The 15,284-nt window shown below is 59.8% G+C and overlaps 2 protein-coding genes across 6 annotated transcripts in view; both read right to left on the bottom strand.

Moving 5' to 3' along the window:
• Window positions 1-1,377: 1,377 nt before the first annotated feature.
• Window positions 1,378-4,222, bottom strand: NUDT16L1 (nudix hydrolase 16 like 1). 2 transcript variants are annotated; one of them, XM_053991630.1, is made up of 3 exons: window positions 3,959-4,222; window positions 3,290-3,550; window positions 1,378-2,361 (listed from the first exon to the last, which is right to left on the bottom strand). In XM_053991630.1, exons 1-3 carry the CDS (start codon window positions 4,181-4,183, stop codon window positions 1,939-1,941), a joined length of 909 nt encoding a protein of 302 aa, XP_053847605.1. In that variant the 5' UTR covers window positions 4,184-4,222; the 3' UTR covers window positions 1,378-1,938. The 2 variants fall into 2 exon arrangements, with proteins under 2 accessions (XP_053847605.1, XP_053847606.1); XM_053991631.1 differs by lacking the exon at window positions 3,290-3,550.
• A 472-nt stretch (window positions 4,223-4,694) lies between these two features.
• MGRN1 (mahogunin ring finger 1) overlaps window positions 4,695-15,284 on the bottom strand; it is a 50,249-nt gene continuing 39,659 nt past the window's right edge. The window contains exons 10-17 of one of the 4 annotated variants that reach the window (XM_053991896.1): window positions 14,950-15,109; window positions 12,250-12,359; window positions 11,360-11,431; window positions 8,795-9,018; window positions 7,667-7,790; window positions 7,144-7,189; window positions 6,414-6,521; window positions 4,695-5,338 (exon numbers count right to left, since the gene is read on the bottom strand). In XM_053991896.1, the coding sequence (XP_053847871.1) occupies window positions 5,226-5,338; window positions 6,414-6,521; window positions 7,144-7,189; window positions 7,667-7,790; window positions 8,795-9,018; window positions 11,360-11,431; window positions 12,250-12,359; window positions 14,950-15,109 (957 nt within the window). In that variant the 3' untranslated portion in view covers window positions 4,695-5,225. Of the gene's footprint in view, window positions 5,339-5,816; window positions 5,862-6,413; window positions 6,522-7,143; window positions 7,190-7,666; window positions 7,791-8,794; window positions 9,019-11,359; window positions 11,432-12,249; window positions 12,360-14,949; window positions 15,110-15,284 lie in introns of all 4 variants that reach the window. The other 3 variants (XM_053991894.1, XM_053991895.1, XM_053991893.1) reach the window with 3 other exon arrangements.

Genomic DNA, 15,284 nt, shown 5'->3' with positions numbered 1-15,284 from the left:
ACAGGGCTCAGGCTGGGCCTTAGAAGAGCTAACAAGCACATTATGACCTTGCAGCCTGGATGGGCACAGAAAGCCCTGTCAGTGACCAGCCCCTGGGTGGGAGTTCACTAATAAAAGGATGCAGGAGATGAGCTGCTGTGACTGGTGCCAGGCTGGAGAGCAGGCAGCCTCAGGGCCTGGCACGTTTGGTGTCTGAGAGCAGCACCAGGCTGTTCTGGGAGGTGCTGGTCGTTCTGGGACTCAAGGTCAAGAGGTGTTTATGAGTCAAACAGGGCACTCAGGGAAAGCCCAGCCTTTGAGACCTTCAAGCCCCAAGGTGCCAGGGCAGTGGACCTCCTCCATCCCATATGTCATCTCTGGCTGCCCTGTAGCTCAGCAGTGCCAGTGGCACTGGGCAGGCAGCTCCTCCCCCAGCCCCAGCGCCTCCTCAGGGCCCCTGACACCCTTCCACTCAGTTGTTACCAGTTTGGGGTATTTTTGTTTATCCACTTTTACTTAACACATCTGTTGGTTGAGTTTCTATAGCAGCCCAAGCCCATTTTTTCTCAGCACTTGCTTTCTCTGGACCAGAATGAAGCTCTTCTCTCCTGATTGCCTGGGGCTGATGTGTGTCTGTATCCCCAGTTTCTCTCCTGTCCCTTACACAACCCAACTCCACTACTCGAGCACATCCCAAGGGAGCTGTGACTGGTCTGTGTCCTCCTACCACCCTGTCCTGAGGTGTCAGCCCTGTCCCCACCGTAGCCCATTATTTATTGAAGAACCTCTCGCTAAATATCTTCAATTAAACCAAACCTCTTTTTTGAGTTGTCTGTCCCTGCAGAGAATCCACCTCTGACCAGCTGCTTGTGCTCTGCCCCACAGCGGGGTGACCACAGACCCTTTTCTGTGGGGTTGGGGGGATCCTGGAGGAGCTGCTGCTGCTCCAAGCCAGGGAGAGAAGCGACAGGGAAGGGGAAGCAGCTCCACGAGGGCTGAGCCTGCCCTTCCAACGTGACTTCAGGATGGGTGGGTTTTCCTAAGGCTCAGCTGCAATGGATGGGGCCTTGTGCAGCTGCAGCACTGGGCTCCTCACTGGCTGTGCCCACTTCAGCCAGGACCAAGGCCCCTCAGGCACAGCCAGTGCTTGGGAGGTGCTCCTCCACCTGGGACAAGCTGCTCCCAGCCCCTGCCTGGAGCCCTGGGGAGCACAAGCCATTCTAGAGCAACCCAAACTCTCAAGGGCTGTAGTGGTGCAGCACCTGAGCCAGCCCACACCCCTCCTGCCACCCACAGCTCCAGCCCCTCACCTCTGGCCTCGGTGCTCCCCCACCCTGCACCTCCCCGGCTCTGGGTCACCACCGGCTCTGCACCAGCCCTCAAGAACGAGCCCTAGTGTTAAACTTTCAGCAAAGCCATTTATTCCACTTTCCTGCTCCCACAGATCTCCAGGTAGGGACCCACATGAGCATCCCCAGTGCCCCAGAGGGAATTCACGGCAGGGCTGCCCCATTGTGCCAGCACCCCGAGCGGGAGCCCGGCCACTAACGTGGGCAGAGGTGCTTGACCAGAAGCCCCAGGCCTCAGCTGTGCCTGGTGCCAACGCAACCACGTCCAAGTCAAGACGGGGCATTTAAAAAGTTACATGTTTTGTTCCTTACAAATAAGAGGGACCTGACAGCAGCAGTGTGTCCCTGAAATCAAAGCGTTATTCTAAGGCTCTGGCGCCCTCACGTAAGCACATGAACTCTCTGCAGGGGCTGTGCAGGTTGATCTGGGAAGCTCGCTAAGAGTTTAATGGCCATAAAAATAAAATCGCTTTTTCCCTGCTTTAGATAAACCCAACCCCTCCCGGCTGGGCAGTGGGATCACGTGGGCAGCCACTGCAGCCAGCCACGGGTCAGAAAGTTAAAAGTCTCTCAGCTCACCCACTTTTAATTGAGCGCCAACACGGCGGCATCACTCCATCCCTTCAGCCTGCTCTGCCAGAGCATCAGCGCCCAGCCCCATGTGCTGCTCCAGCACCTCGGCCTCCCCCAGGCCCTGGCCCTCCAGCCCCACCAGATGCTGCTCGGCCCCCGCGTGCACCATGCCCGGGTGCTCTGCCCTCTCTCCCAGCTCGTTGCCCGCTCTAGCCAGCTCGTTGCCCGCCTTGTGGTGGTGTCCTGCTGCTCCTCCGCCGTGGTCGATGGCCGCCTTCTTTGACCTCTGCGTGGCAGCCACCGCCTCGGCCAGCTTCTCCTCCGGCACCATGTTAAGGATCTTCAGGGCAAACAGGAGCTGGAACTTGGCGGTTCCTACGAAGGAGTTGGCCAGGAAGTTGGGCAGCCCGCCCATGCGATCCTTCTGGGTGTAGAGGGGGACACGGACCATGCCCATCACCTGCAACAGCACGGGCACAGCTCAGCAGGGGCCACAGCAGCACCAGCCCCCCCGCCCCACACCCCCTCAGCCCCACACCCTCACCCAGTGCCCGCCAGCCCTCGGCCCAGGCTCGCCCTGCCCCTATGCCAGGTCCTGCCCCTCCCTCCCACACCAGTCCGTGCCCTTGCTGCCCTCAGCCCCACTGAGCCCCTTCACTGCCCCAGCCCAGATGCCCCCAGGGCCCTGCTCTCCCTGCCCAGCCCCTCAGCCCAGCCCTGGCTCTGCTCCCCCCTTCTGCCCCATTGGAAGGATCCCGCTGCCCCAGGCCACTATGGGGAGTCCCACTTTCCCCTCCAGCCCTGCCCTGCGTGGGGACACCACGGCTGACCCACGAGTCCCCCTCTACCAGGTCACAACCCAGAGCCCGCTGTCTCTGCTCGGAGGGCTGCCGACACCCACCGAGCACCCCCGGGGCACGCGGGGAGGCCCTGGCTCTCACACTCCGCCCCGGCCATCAGCCGAACTTGGCTGCCCGGGGGCAGGAAGGCGCCCCCCGCACGGGAGGAACTCGGGTCACAGCAACATCACCACACCGAGGTCACGGTCCAGTCCGGGGCACTCAGCCCAGGGCAGGGGGAGATCCCCCGGCTGCAAACGGCCCTCGCCCACATCCTGAGGCCGAGCGGTAACACGGGGCTCATCCCTGCGTGGGTGGACACCGGGAAAAGCTGGAGCTCAAGCTCGCTATGCTCCGGAGCCTGCGGCACGACCCCGGCCACGGTCCCTAACGCCGATGCCACGGGCGGTGCGGGCACCTGCCGCCGGCAGCTCTACCTGCGGTGCATTCCCCGGCCGGGCTGGCCAGGGCAGCCCGGCAGACCCAGGAGGGAAGCGGTGCCTTCCCTGGGCTAACTGAGAGCTCGCACACCCCTCCCGGGTGTCCCACCTCCATCCCGTGGTCTCGGGAATGCACCGCGCTGATCTCGATGGTGTGCAGCTCCTCCAGGGTGAGCTGCCTGGCGTAGAAGTGTGCCACCACGCGATGTGGCCCCTCTGTCAGGTGCGAGCACAGATAGTCAGCTTCCGTCAGGCGCACACAGCCTAAACCCAAGCCCAGCACCCGATTCAGACCGTCCTCCAGGGACCAGTAACGGCGATCCACGAACCCCCCGGGAAAGCCCAGCAGTCCGTCAAATCGCATCTGCATCTGCAATAGAGGCGCAGGGTGTTAATGGGGCACGGCGCGGCCCCCTGCCGGGGGCGAGGGGGCGGCACGGAGGCCTCCGGAGGAGCCGGAGGAGCGCGGGAGGCGTCGCGGCCGCTCCGTCGCGGCACCACCAGCTCCGGCGCATCCAGGACCGTTCACCGACAGCGGCCCGGCCGTCGGGGCTCTGCGCCCCCGCCGCACAAACCCGCGGGCTCCCCCTCGGGCTCGGGCCCAGCCTGATACTACCGCCCTGAACGGGAACTACCGCGGAGCCACCGCCCCTCAGCCCGCCGCCCCCGGAGCCCGCGGCCCGACCAAGCCCGGTCCGCCCCGACCCAGCCCGAGGGCCCGCCCGCCACCGCCCTGGTCCCAGCCCCGGCCCGGCGCGGCCTCGCCGCCCCCCCTCACCAGCACGGCGTAGCGCAGCGGGATGCGGCCGAACAGCATGCCCGGATTGGGCGCGTACAGCATGGCGTGGCACGAGTGGCTCCAGCCCGGGCCGAGCCGCATCGCCTCGTACCGCGTGAGCGGCTTCAGCTCGGGCACGCCGGGCACGCCGAGCGTGGGCAGAGGCGGCAGCGCGCCCATGGCGGGCAGCGGGCCCATGGCCGCCATCGCTCCCACGGCCGCCATCGCCTCGCGCCACCGCCGTCCGCTCCGCGCACGCGCCGCGCCCACGACGCCGCGGGGGCGGGACCGCCGCCCGCCTCGGCCAATGGGAGTGCGCCGCGCGCCGCGGGGCCAATGGGCTCTCGGCGGCGCCCGCCAATCGCCGCGCGCGCCAGAGGCGGGGCAGCCGGCGGGCGGTCAATGAGGGGCGGGCGGGCTGCGCGCGCCGCTCGCCTTATTAGGGCAGCGCCGCGCGCGGGGGCCGGCGGCGCGCGCGGCCAATCCCAGCGAAGCGCGGGGGGAAGGCGGGGCGCCGAAGAGCACGCCGGGAAGGAGGCGGGGGGCGGGAACGAGCGAGCCCTCCCCCTCTGCCTTGGTCACGCCCCCCCGCACCAATCCCCGCCCCACCGCTTCGGCCCCGCCTCCTGCCCATTAGCCCCGCCCCTCCGCCCCTGGCCCCGCCCCTCCACCCCGGCCCCGCCCCCCGAGCGGCCGGAGCCCCCCCCGCTCCCCCCGGTGCACACGGACTCGCGTGGCTGCTCCAGGGGTTTATTACTACAAACATAGACCGGGAGGTGGGGGGATGTGCCCCGGGACCCCCCGCAGAAGCAGAACAAGGCACACGGCGTGGGCAGCGCCGGGCTCTGCGGGAGCGGGGGCGCGGGGGTCACCCCGCACGGGCTGGGACGGGGCTGACCCCCACGTTCCTCCCGTGACTGCCTCGGGGTGGGCCAGGGCTGAGCCCCGCTCTCCCCCGCTCTCCCGCGGAGCCCTGCGCCCCGGCAAGGCAGGGAGGGCCACAGTTATGTACAGGGGCAGTGACAGCAAAGGGCTGTGCTCGGTAAGTACAAAATATACATCGGTAGTGTCCTTCATCTGCCGACTCGAACCCCAAACCCCCGCCCCGGCCCCACAGACATCTCCCACGGTAAAACACGACACCAGCCCCTACCCACCGCCAGGAAACATGCACAGGCTGTGCCGAAACCGCGTCGGTGCGACACCCCGCGCTGCGTCCCGGGAGAGCCCGGCGGGCTCCGGCGGCACGGGCAGGCTCCGGCCCCGCTCACGAAAGGCTCTGCTCGTCCTCCAGGTGCAGACGGGTCTGCTCGAAGAGAAGGGGCTGCGTGGGGCTGCCGGTGCCGCGGACGGGGAACGTCTTGGTGAAGTCGGACGAGCCTGCGTGAGGAGAGGGAGTTCAGCCTCAGTAATGGGAGCCCTGGCGGGGTGCTCAGCCATCCCCCCCGCCCTGCACTGACCGCAGGAGACGGGGCTGGAGCCAACCACTCATCCCCTCAGATGCAGGCTGAGTGTCACGGGTGGGACACGGGACACTGAGCGGGGACACTATCTGCCGCAGCCTGGGAGAAGCCAGCGGGGGCCTGGGTGTTCGTGAGCCCACGCTCAGCAGAAGCCGGCGGGGAGGGGTTTCTGCTGCCCGGCCTGGCGTCCTGGCACTCAGGGGCAGCAGGAATGCTGTGCCGGGAATGGGAAGGGGGCGAGGACAGAGCCAGCAGTGCAGCCCGGCTGGTTTGCTGCCCCTCCTTCCCTGCCCCGGTGGCCAGGACCAGCCCCATCCCTGCTCTCTGCCAGCATTCCCAGGAGGGCCCTGCTGCCCCACACAACAGGGATGCATAAGAAGAACGAGAAGACCTACCAGCTTACTCCTCTATACCAACAGAGCAGGAATCAGGACCAAGTGCTGCCCAAGACAGGAGGGAGGAAGGCAGACAGAGAGGGAAGGAGACATTAGAGAGGTAACTCAGAACAGACTGCGACTCTACGGAAGAAAACAGGCTGCAACGACAACAGTCAGAGGTGAGGACAGCGCAGCGTCCCACGGGCGTGCTCAGAGCACGGCACACTGGGACCCTCCCTGCCGTGACAACACTGCCCCAGTCCCCCAGCTGCTGCCCCAGATCGCTCCCCTCCCTCACCCAAAAGCAGGAGCACACTTGGGAGCACACAGGAGGCCTTTGTCACACAGAACTGTGCTGGGAGGGGCTGTGGCCCAAAGAGAAGAAAGGAGGGGAAGGACAGAGACACGAGGGTGAGGGAAGAGGAGAGAGAAGGGGGCCAAGTTACCTCTGCGTAAGGCCCCCTTGCCCACCGCTCACCCTGCCCACTGGAAGTGGGAGCCCGTGCACCAGGCAGGAGCGTTCCAGTCCCATCCCAGGGCTGTGGGACACAGCTCCACACACCCCCGGCCCCGGAGCCACGGTGGCAGCTCCGGCCCCAACGGCACGGCCGTTACCTGGCAGGAAGACGTCGACCGGGGGGTCACTCTCGGACCGCGTCAGGCTCCGGCTCTCGCCGCAGCCGCCGTCCTGCAGCACGTCTTCGACCGAGGGCGGGCGGCTACCTGGAACCAGCCGAGAGCGCGGCCCCTCAGCCCCCAGCACGGACCGCGGGCGCTCACGGCCAGGGTGGGTCGAGGTCTTGCATGTGAGGAAGCTCCCCAGGCCCCCCCAGCCCCACTGATGTGCCAGGAGTGCCGGTCACATTGGCCCGGGGCACAGTGCCGAAGGGCCACCTCTTCACCTGCAGCCTCGTGGCCCAAAGCGTGCCCATCACTCATCTCTCACAGCCCATCTTTGTCCCCTCTGGGTGCTGACTGAGCAACCAGAGACCCATCCCAAGGACCCAGAGACCCATTCTGTGTGCCCAGTACAGTGAGTGTGCTCTCACCAGGACCCCAGTGGCGTCCTCACTGGTGCAAGGAGAGCTCATGGCACAGAAAGCTCTACCTGAGTAAAGCTCAGAGCAAGGTGAGAGGTTTGGCAAATAAACCAGGGAGACCTGTGGATTTTGCTCTCTCGCCTCCAATAAAAGACCCTGGCACCTTTCCCTGGTGAAGAACAGTCCCTCAGAGATGGATTTAAGGGGCTGGATGTTTCTGAGCTCAGTTGTTCATTCCCCAATGGTCCCTGTCCCACACAATAGCACTGAACATCGAGCCGAGGTCTGGCTGCACCCACACCTACCCTGCTGCACCGATGAGGCCTCCTCCATCTCTTCCCCTGCCACGCTCTGTAAGGAGGGACAGCACAGGTTACTTCTTCAGCTGGAGGCTTTGCTGTGCCATTCTCCTGCTCTGGCTTTCTCCAGGGAGCTGTGCTCAGGGCCAGGGCTTGTTCCAGGGCAGGAGCAGGGGGCTACCCCAGTGCAGTAGCACCACAGGCTGGGATAGAGGGGTCTTACCAGCAGTGGGCACTGGAAGCTCCTAATGCCCAGCTCCCACCCCTGCCCCAAACACTGCTGGGCTTGCCCAGGATGCTGGGGAAGGTCAGCTCTGCCATGGCTCCAGCTGAGTGGTTTTCCACTCCCAAAGAGATGTCAGGAGCACAGATAGTGGCTACATTCTTCCCCATGGAACCCTAGGGGTAAACAAAGCAGCCAAGACTCCTGGCTCTGGGCAATGGCCCTCCAGGAGGCACTTCCCATGTCCCAGAAGCCCCCCCAGAAGAGCTCTGGTCCAGAAGCCCCCCTAGCAGAGCACACACTCACCTCTGGAGAGCTGGTCTCCCTCAGGACCAGCTCACCCCCGCTCAGCACCGCCTGCGAGTCAGAGTCCTCGGAGAGCTTCTCCTCATCCTCCTCATGGATCGGGGATGAGGGAGACCGAAGTGTGCTGCAGCAAGAGAAACTCCATTTGCAGGGAGCTGCCAGCACCCTGGGGCCTGGAGGACTTGGGGGCAGCACAAGCCAACTCTCATGAGCAAGAAGCTCAGACTGGGGAGCTGAACCCACCAGGGCCTCCAGTATTGGCCACATGGAGAACAGCAGCAGCAGGGTGGGACAGAGCCAAGTGGTGCCAAACTCCAGCACAGCAACAAGAGGCCCAGGTCCCACACTGCTCCTCGCAGTTTCAGGGCTCCCTTATCAGATGAAAATCTGGGCTGGAGCACAGTGAGGAGTGCCAGGAACAAACCAAGTCTGATCTGATTTGAACAGCCTCACCTAACCCGTCCATCACAGGGCCAACAGAGGAGCCTTTAGACAAGAACTACAGGATCTCAATTCAGCACTTTGTGCTCTGAAATCCGGGTCACTCCTCTCCCCATTCCTTTGCTCCTGAAAAGCTCCATGGAAAGCTGAAATCCAATAAGTTTTGGACACAAAATGTAAATTCTAGGACTAAGTGCATTGGGAAGGAGGCATTTCCATCCAAAGTCTTTACTGTGGTGAGGGTGGTGAGGCCCTGGTACAGGTTGCTCAGAGAAGCTGTGGGTGCTCTATCCCTGGAAGTGTCCAAGGCCAGCCTGGAGAGAGCTTGGAGCCACCTGGGATAGTGGAAGTTGTCTGTCCACAGTGGGGAGTTGCAATGACATGAGCTTTATGGCCCTTTCCAACGCAAACCATTTTGTGATTCTGTGATTAAATTCTCCTTGTTAAAAATCCTCTTTCTTTTGGTGACAGAGCCAGCCCTTAGGAGACACAAGCTGTAACCTCAGGTTGAACACAGGGACAATGTCCCAGCTCTCTCCCTGGCACAAGCACCTGCTGGCCTCCTAAAATTCTGAGTTAGCTGTGCTAGCAGTGAAGGGACCAGCCAGAGCCCTCTCCTGGCTCCCAGTGCGTGTGGCCACCAAGCCTCAGGGCTTGCAAGAGGAGTGGACCCCATGCCCTGCTGACCTGTCTGGAGACTTGCTGCGCTTGCCCTTTTGGTGGCCACCCTCCAGGGCTCTGTCCATGGCCACGAGCGGGCGGCTGGCGGGAGGCATCCCGTCCACCACCCCCGAGTAGCTGATCTCGTCGTACAGAGGGGCCGAGGGCAGCGCGGGGGACACCGAGCGCAGGCCGTTCAGCGCTTCCAGCAGGGAGATGGGCTCGTAGCCTGGGGGGATGTTGTCAGAGCTCTGCGGGTGAGAAACGGGGGGATGTTAGGAAGATACCACCAGGGTGAAGCTCCCTGCCCCCCAGGCAGCCCATCCCCACAGCCACCTCTCCAGGTCTCCTTGGCTCCTTCCCTGGCAACAGCCACACATTCCCCTCAGGGCTGCAAGGCTGGTGATGCTCCAGGCAAGTTCCCAGAGCACTGCTTGAGAGATTGGGCATTCCCCTGATGTGCTTTCAAGAGCTGGGCAAGGAGGGTGAGAAAGCAGGCTCCTAAAAAGCTGCTACAAAATATGTTTGGATTTTTTCCCCTGAAAGCTCTTCCAGTGGTTCAGAGACCCTTCCAGCTCAATGAACATCCCACTTGTGCTCCCAGCCATGAACAGGCAGCTGTTTCACAGCACCACCAGGGTCACCGAGGCAGAGCTGAAGGAAGGGAGCACGTGTGCACCAGCTGAGAGATGGTTCTTGAGGCCTACCCCAATTCCAATTCTCCCATGTCCTCTTGGCTGTTAACACAGGCTCCATGCACAGTCACCTCTGCTAAAAGGCAGGAAAGGGATCACAGAACCATGACCTCGTAAGGAAGAAGGAAAACCACACCAATTCCTATTCCCTCTGTAAGCCACAAAGCTGCCAGTCAAAGGGACCCTTACAAAGCCATTAAATAAAGACTGGTTTAACTCCAAAAATCCTCCTGATCATAAAGACCCTGTGGACACAGAGACAAATGAGGTTTATGCTGCACCCTAGGAGGCCACAGACACCTCAGCCCAGCCTGATGCAAATCAAGAGGTGACACTCCCACAGTTCAGGCTACATTAAATTGAGATGTTTCAGCCCTGTGTCCTCAAGAAGGTGGTTCTAAGTTGCACAGAGGATGGCACCGCGCTGCTAAGCCTGGCCATGAACCTCCACAGCTTCTGTGTGCCCCATGTCCCAGTCACACCTGCAGATGAACCTGCCCAGCAGCCTGTTCCAACACAGCCCCTAATTTGGTGAGAGCTGAGTGCTGAACTGACTCATCTGTGGTCACAGCAGGAGTTAGGTCTGATGGGGAGGGAGGAATGAGTGGCACCTGGGGTCAATCACCAACCCACATCCCAGTATTGGTCCCGTAAGGGTTATGAGCTTTGAAGACAAACAGCTCAGCTGAACAAGGAATGAGTTCCCAGTTGCTGCCAGCTGTAGGTGGTGGGGCCAAAAGCCATCTCCAAAAAACTTTTCATCTGCAGACAGCAGCTCAGCTGTGCTACTCTGTGTACAGAAAAGTCTGGGAGGCAAACCCCCTTGGATTCCTGTTTGGGGCTTTTTCTCCTGGCTGTGCAGAGCAGGCCCTGAGGGTTCAAAGGCTGCCTGTTGCTGTGGTGAAAGCTCAGGCTGTACGGCACAGCTCAGAGCCTGGAGGAGGATTTCCCAGCCAATGGCTACAACACCCTCACTGGGACACCACTCCCTTCTGGGACACTCACACCACACCTTCAGGAACACTGCCAGTCCCTGTGGGAGCCTTGCAGAGAGCCAGGTCATGCCAGAATGGGTTCAAACCTGAACCAGCACCAGGTTTTCTCCAGATCTTCAAGCCCAGCAAGCCGTGTTCCTACAAGCCCAAGCATCTGAGCTGGCCTGAGCAAAAGAAAACTGCAACTTCCTTGACAGAGATGACAGTCATGGCATCATTTGATGGGAGTACACAAAGAGGGCACAAACAGCCTTCTTGGCCTGGGGGCTCCCTCAGGTTTCCCCTTCCCAGCTCCTGGATCCCCACAATTGCCAGTCATGCTGTCCCCAGCACAGCACTCCAGTTACACACTGCCAAACCCACTCAGAGGGTCCCCAGCCATGACAAGTTCCATCCTTCCTGTTCCTGTGAAAGCAAACCAGTCTGTCACAGCCAGTGCTCCTGAATGCAAGACCAGCTCCAGCTGCACCTCTACATGCCAGCACCACAAACCACACCAAGATGTGCCCACACCAAACTGCCAAGGGGATGAGGTAAGTGCAAGGAAGCTTTTGGGTGAGCTGTGGGGACTGCAGCTTGCCCACAGTCCTTTGAAGCTGTGAAAACATCTTGGCCAGAAGCCATAAATCAGCCAGGGGACAGTCCCTGAGAGTCAGCATCAGACCCCTGTGCCAAGCTGCTTCCTTCTTGCTTGTTCCTCCACAGGCAAACCAGGGACGTCAGTGATCATCTGTGCAGGGTGTGAGCATCTCACTGCCAATGTGAAGGACGTGGAGTGTCACAGCCTGGCAGGGGCACAGGCCAAACCCAGCGTGTCAGCAAGACCTCGTGTGTGACACTGCCACGTGCAGGTGACACTGCTGGCAGAGAGCTGCCAAGTGCAACCAGCCGAGTCCACTTACTGTTCTTACTTCCCTCCTAGGCTTCCTGCTGGGCAGGGAGACAGAGCTCACCTTAAGGGCTTTAAAGGGGCACTGTCAAGAGAAAACCAGTTTTAAAGAAGTTGTTTCTTGAGGTTAAGTGACAGGAAGAGACATACAGCATCTCCTCACCTTGCTGCAGGTGACAGCACCCCTGTCCTCCACACACCACGCTCTGCTTCACAACCCTCGGGTATACCTCAGCCCCAGCTGAAGGCAGCAGAGGGCAGGTGGATAAACCCAACCTTTTTCTGTGACAGTATCTGTTCCCATGAAAGCCTGTAGGATGATCTAGATGCACTTGTCCTTCTCTTCATTCTAATCTCAGTGTCTCACCAGAGCCAGCTGTACAACAGCGCTGCTCAGGCAAAGAGCTGCTGTCCTTACCACACTGGGGACATACAACTGGGCCCTGAGGCCACCAGCACAACACTTCCCATCCCACACTCCTTCAGATGCATGCCAAGACACCCAGGGAAGCTGCCACAAGGAGGCCTTTCTACTCCCATGCTGGGAACCCCAGTGCCAAGGGCATTTCATCCATGTACTGCCACAGAGATGTGTGTGCAAGTCAAACTGGAACCCCTCTGCCCTGTTTTCACAGCTCCCACCCTGTCATGCCCAGAGTCTGCCACTTTTCTGTTGGGCCATGCAACAGGAAACCTTCTCATCCTGAGATTTCTGTGGATTTGTTTCCTCTAATCCAGTTGTGTTACTAATCCAGCATGTTGATAAGAAAAGGCAGCACTGCTTGGGAAGCCCTCAGTGGAGGGTCTGACCAAGCCTCCTGAGGTCCCAGCCATCAGTCCAAGCAACTCATGCACCCACCAGCTGCTTGGCCAGGCTGTGTACAGTGGTCAGCAGGTACTTACAGAGTGCTCATCATGGTCCACACTCTGTGCCAGGACAGGGCTGAACGACACCGGCGACAGAGCCCCCGGCTTCTTCCTCACCGCCCGGATCTGCAGCAGGGCACGGAAGGCTAGGAGAGAACAGGAGTGTGTGACTGCACAACCCCGCAGGGCCAGGCCGTGCCAGAGCTCCTGGCCTTGCCACAGACACATTTTGGGCATGAGGGAGCTCCCCTCAGCATGGGGAGCGGGGCCATGGAGCACCCCAAAGCCAAGTGATGGGGTTGGGCTTCCACTGATCTACACAGGGAAGGGATCTGCTGGCTGGAAGGGTCTGTGTGCACAGAGCCCTTGTGGAGAACAGACACAAGGGCTCTGTGCACCCAGTACAGTCATGGGCAGGGTATTTCAGCTACTCTACAAGTGTAGAGGCCCAGAAACATTCTCCTTAAGGGTAGGTCACAACACAGTAAGAAAAACATGAGCTCGGCCTCAGGAGTGCACTGCATGCTACACGTTGGGTGGGGGACTCATTAAATCCCCTCTGGGTTCCTTCAGACCCCACAAACCTCAGCCCTGGGGTCCAGCTGGGGTGGTGAAAGGCTCCAGCTGAAGGGTTACTGGCTGTACTCTTGTCTCCAGCACAGCCACCCCTCAGTCCTCCCACCACCAGAGCTTTGATCTCCACTCCCTGCAGATCTTTAATATTGCTTGTTCCTCTGTGCCAAGGGCACATACAAACGAGCCACACATCTGTTCTGATGCAGCTGTGAGGACTTGCCAGGCATCTCCCGAGTTCTTGTTGCACCTAGCCCCTTCAAGATCAGCCTAGAGCCAGAGAACAGAGGTACAAATCTATTCTTGCTGCCTCTGCACTCCCCAGAAGCAGATTCCTTGTCAGGAAGTCTGAGATGGGGGCATTTTCCAAACAAATACAACCTACTGCCCTACAGCCTGCAGATGAGATAATGCTGTTCCTGTGTTTTATGATGTGCTACTTACAGTCAAAGCTGTCTGGCACTTCCTCTCGTTAGATCTTGCTTTTGGTTATTGCTCTTTGCCATGTTGGACTGTTTGGACTTAATTTCTCAGGCCAAATATCTGCCTTAGGCTCTTTATTTCTTTCCCTGAGAATTGTCAGTTAGAAACAGTCAAATACTTCAGAGACCAGGGGGTAAAACACACACTCTGCCCCTTCCAGCAGAAACACAAAATTTTGAAGGGCTTTCTGTGCCTCTGTGCTTTTGAGAAAAAACACAGAATTCAGAAAATGCTGACTGAGTGTCAAAACATGTATTTAAGTTTTTCCATCTTTTGGGAGCTGAGCAATGCAGGGGTTAAGCAAATCCTCCTAATTCCTGGCAGAGCAAAAGACTCCAAACTGTCTGAGTAACGACTGTTACCTCATCCCTGCCTCCTGGTGAAAACTGGGTAAGGTTGTCAGAAGATAAAAAAAAATCATGCCATGTACTTGGACATCTCTCCAGTGGTGCTGGCTGATCTCTCAGCCAGATACCCTCAGGATAAAGCTTCTCCATCCCTTCCTTTGGGGGATTTTCTAACATCTTCACCAAAACACAAGAACTGCTGAGATGGCACAGCCCAGAGCACCTGCACCTTCAAATTCACCCCAGGGAGAGGGTGAGTGGCCAGGCAGGCACTGAACAGAGCCATTCTCCTCTCCTGTCTGAGGACATTTATTCTAGGTGCCAGTGAGAGCAGCAGCACATGCTGAGCCTTGGGGTGGCTCCTCCTCCCAGCCTGCGCTGCCTTATCAGAAGCTGGGCAGGGGCCAGGTGTCTTAGGTTGGAAATGGGTGTGTGTATTCTGTTCCTATCTGATGGGGCAGTTATCTTCTGTTCATTGGGCTGTTTTCTTTATCTCTTCCACAACCAATCCTCCCTCCAGGAGATCTCTTCTGTTCATGGCCACTGAGTGTCCCTGCATGGCTGAGAAAATTCCATCATCCCATGGGGAGATGCTCTGCCCAGGGGAGGAGCCAAGCATTCCTACCTGGATCCAATCTGAGATTTTGGGAACACCACAGCAGCCTTTGCCCACTGCATTCCCAGAGGAGCAGCTTTCTTCCCCACTGCATTCCCAGAGGAAGCCCAGGCCCATCTCCAGCAGCCCTGGAGCTTCAGAGGAAAACTCCAGCCTTATCCAGGATCCTGCTCCAGCAGAAGCACAGCTGGCACTGCAGGAGGGCTGAGCCCCCATGGAATGGGATTGCTGCCACCACCCTGACACACAGGGTGTCACCTCCTATTCTGGCTCTGGCAATGTTGTTTTGTATTACTGCCTTGTTTTTTTTTGGTTTTTTTTTAATTTTCTTTCCTAATAAAGAACTGTTATTCCTGCTTTCATATCTTTGCCTGAGAGCCCCTTTAATTTCAAAATGATAACAATTCAGAGGGAGGGCATTTACATTTCCCATTTCACGGGAGGCTCCTGCCTTCCTCAGCAGACGCCTGTCTGTTCGAACTAGGACACCAGGGCACTCAGGGAGCCTGCAGATGGGGCAGTGGCTGGCCCGGTGGCCGGGGCACTCACGCAGCCTGCAGATGGGGCAGTGGCTGGCCCGGTGGCCAGGGCAGTGGCTGGCCCGGTGGCCGGGGCAGTGGTTGGTGTGGTGGCTGGGGCAGTGGTTGGTGTGGTGGCCGGGGCAGTGGCTGGCCCAGTGGCCAGGGCAGTGGCTGGCCCAGTGGCCGGGGCACTCACGCAGCCTGCAGATGGGGCAGTTGTTGGCCTGGTAGCGCAGGGTGTCGGCGCAGGAGTTGCAGAGGCAGAGGTGGCGGCAGGGCAGGATCAGGGTGTCCCGCAGGTCCGACAGGCAAACCACGCACTCGTTGCTGTTGTCGCTGTTCTCGTCGTCTGAGGGCTGCAAGGAGAGACAAGGGGTTGGCATGGCAGTGGTGGGGGCTATGCCAAGCTGCCAAGGGACAGGAGCCTGGGAGAATTTCCCACCCAAAAGTCTGGAAATTATCTTTTTACAGCTCTCAGCAGGGGTTCCTCAAGGAGAGCAAACTGTAGCCCACACACCCCTGCTCACAACT

The sequence above is a fragment of the Vidua macroura genome, chromosome 16 (genome assembly GCF_024509145.1).
Source record: "Vidua macroura isolate BioBank_ID:100142 chromosome 16, ASM2450914v1, whole genome shotgun sequence".
Lineage (NCBI taxonomy): Eukaryota > Metazoa > Chordata > Aves > Passeriformes > Viduidae > Vidua > Vidua macroura.
Note: the sequence above shows the minus strand (reverse complement) of the source record. Positions and strands in the feature narration are given on the sequence as shown.

Coding starts and splice junctions, on each gene's coding strand:
- NUDT16L1 (XM_053991630.1), bottom strand. CDS start 4,183: ATGGCGGCCGTGGGAGCGATGGCGGCCATGGGCCCGCTGCCCGCCATG. Junction 3,551..3,958: donor CGCTGCGCTACGCCGTGCTG/GTGAGGGGGGGC, acceptor CCTCTATTGCAG/ATGCAGATGCGATTTGACGG. Junction 2,362..3,289: donor CCCGAGACCACGGGATGGAG/GTGGGACACCCG, acceptor GTGCTGTTGCAG/GTGATGGGCATGGTCCGTGT.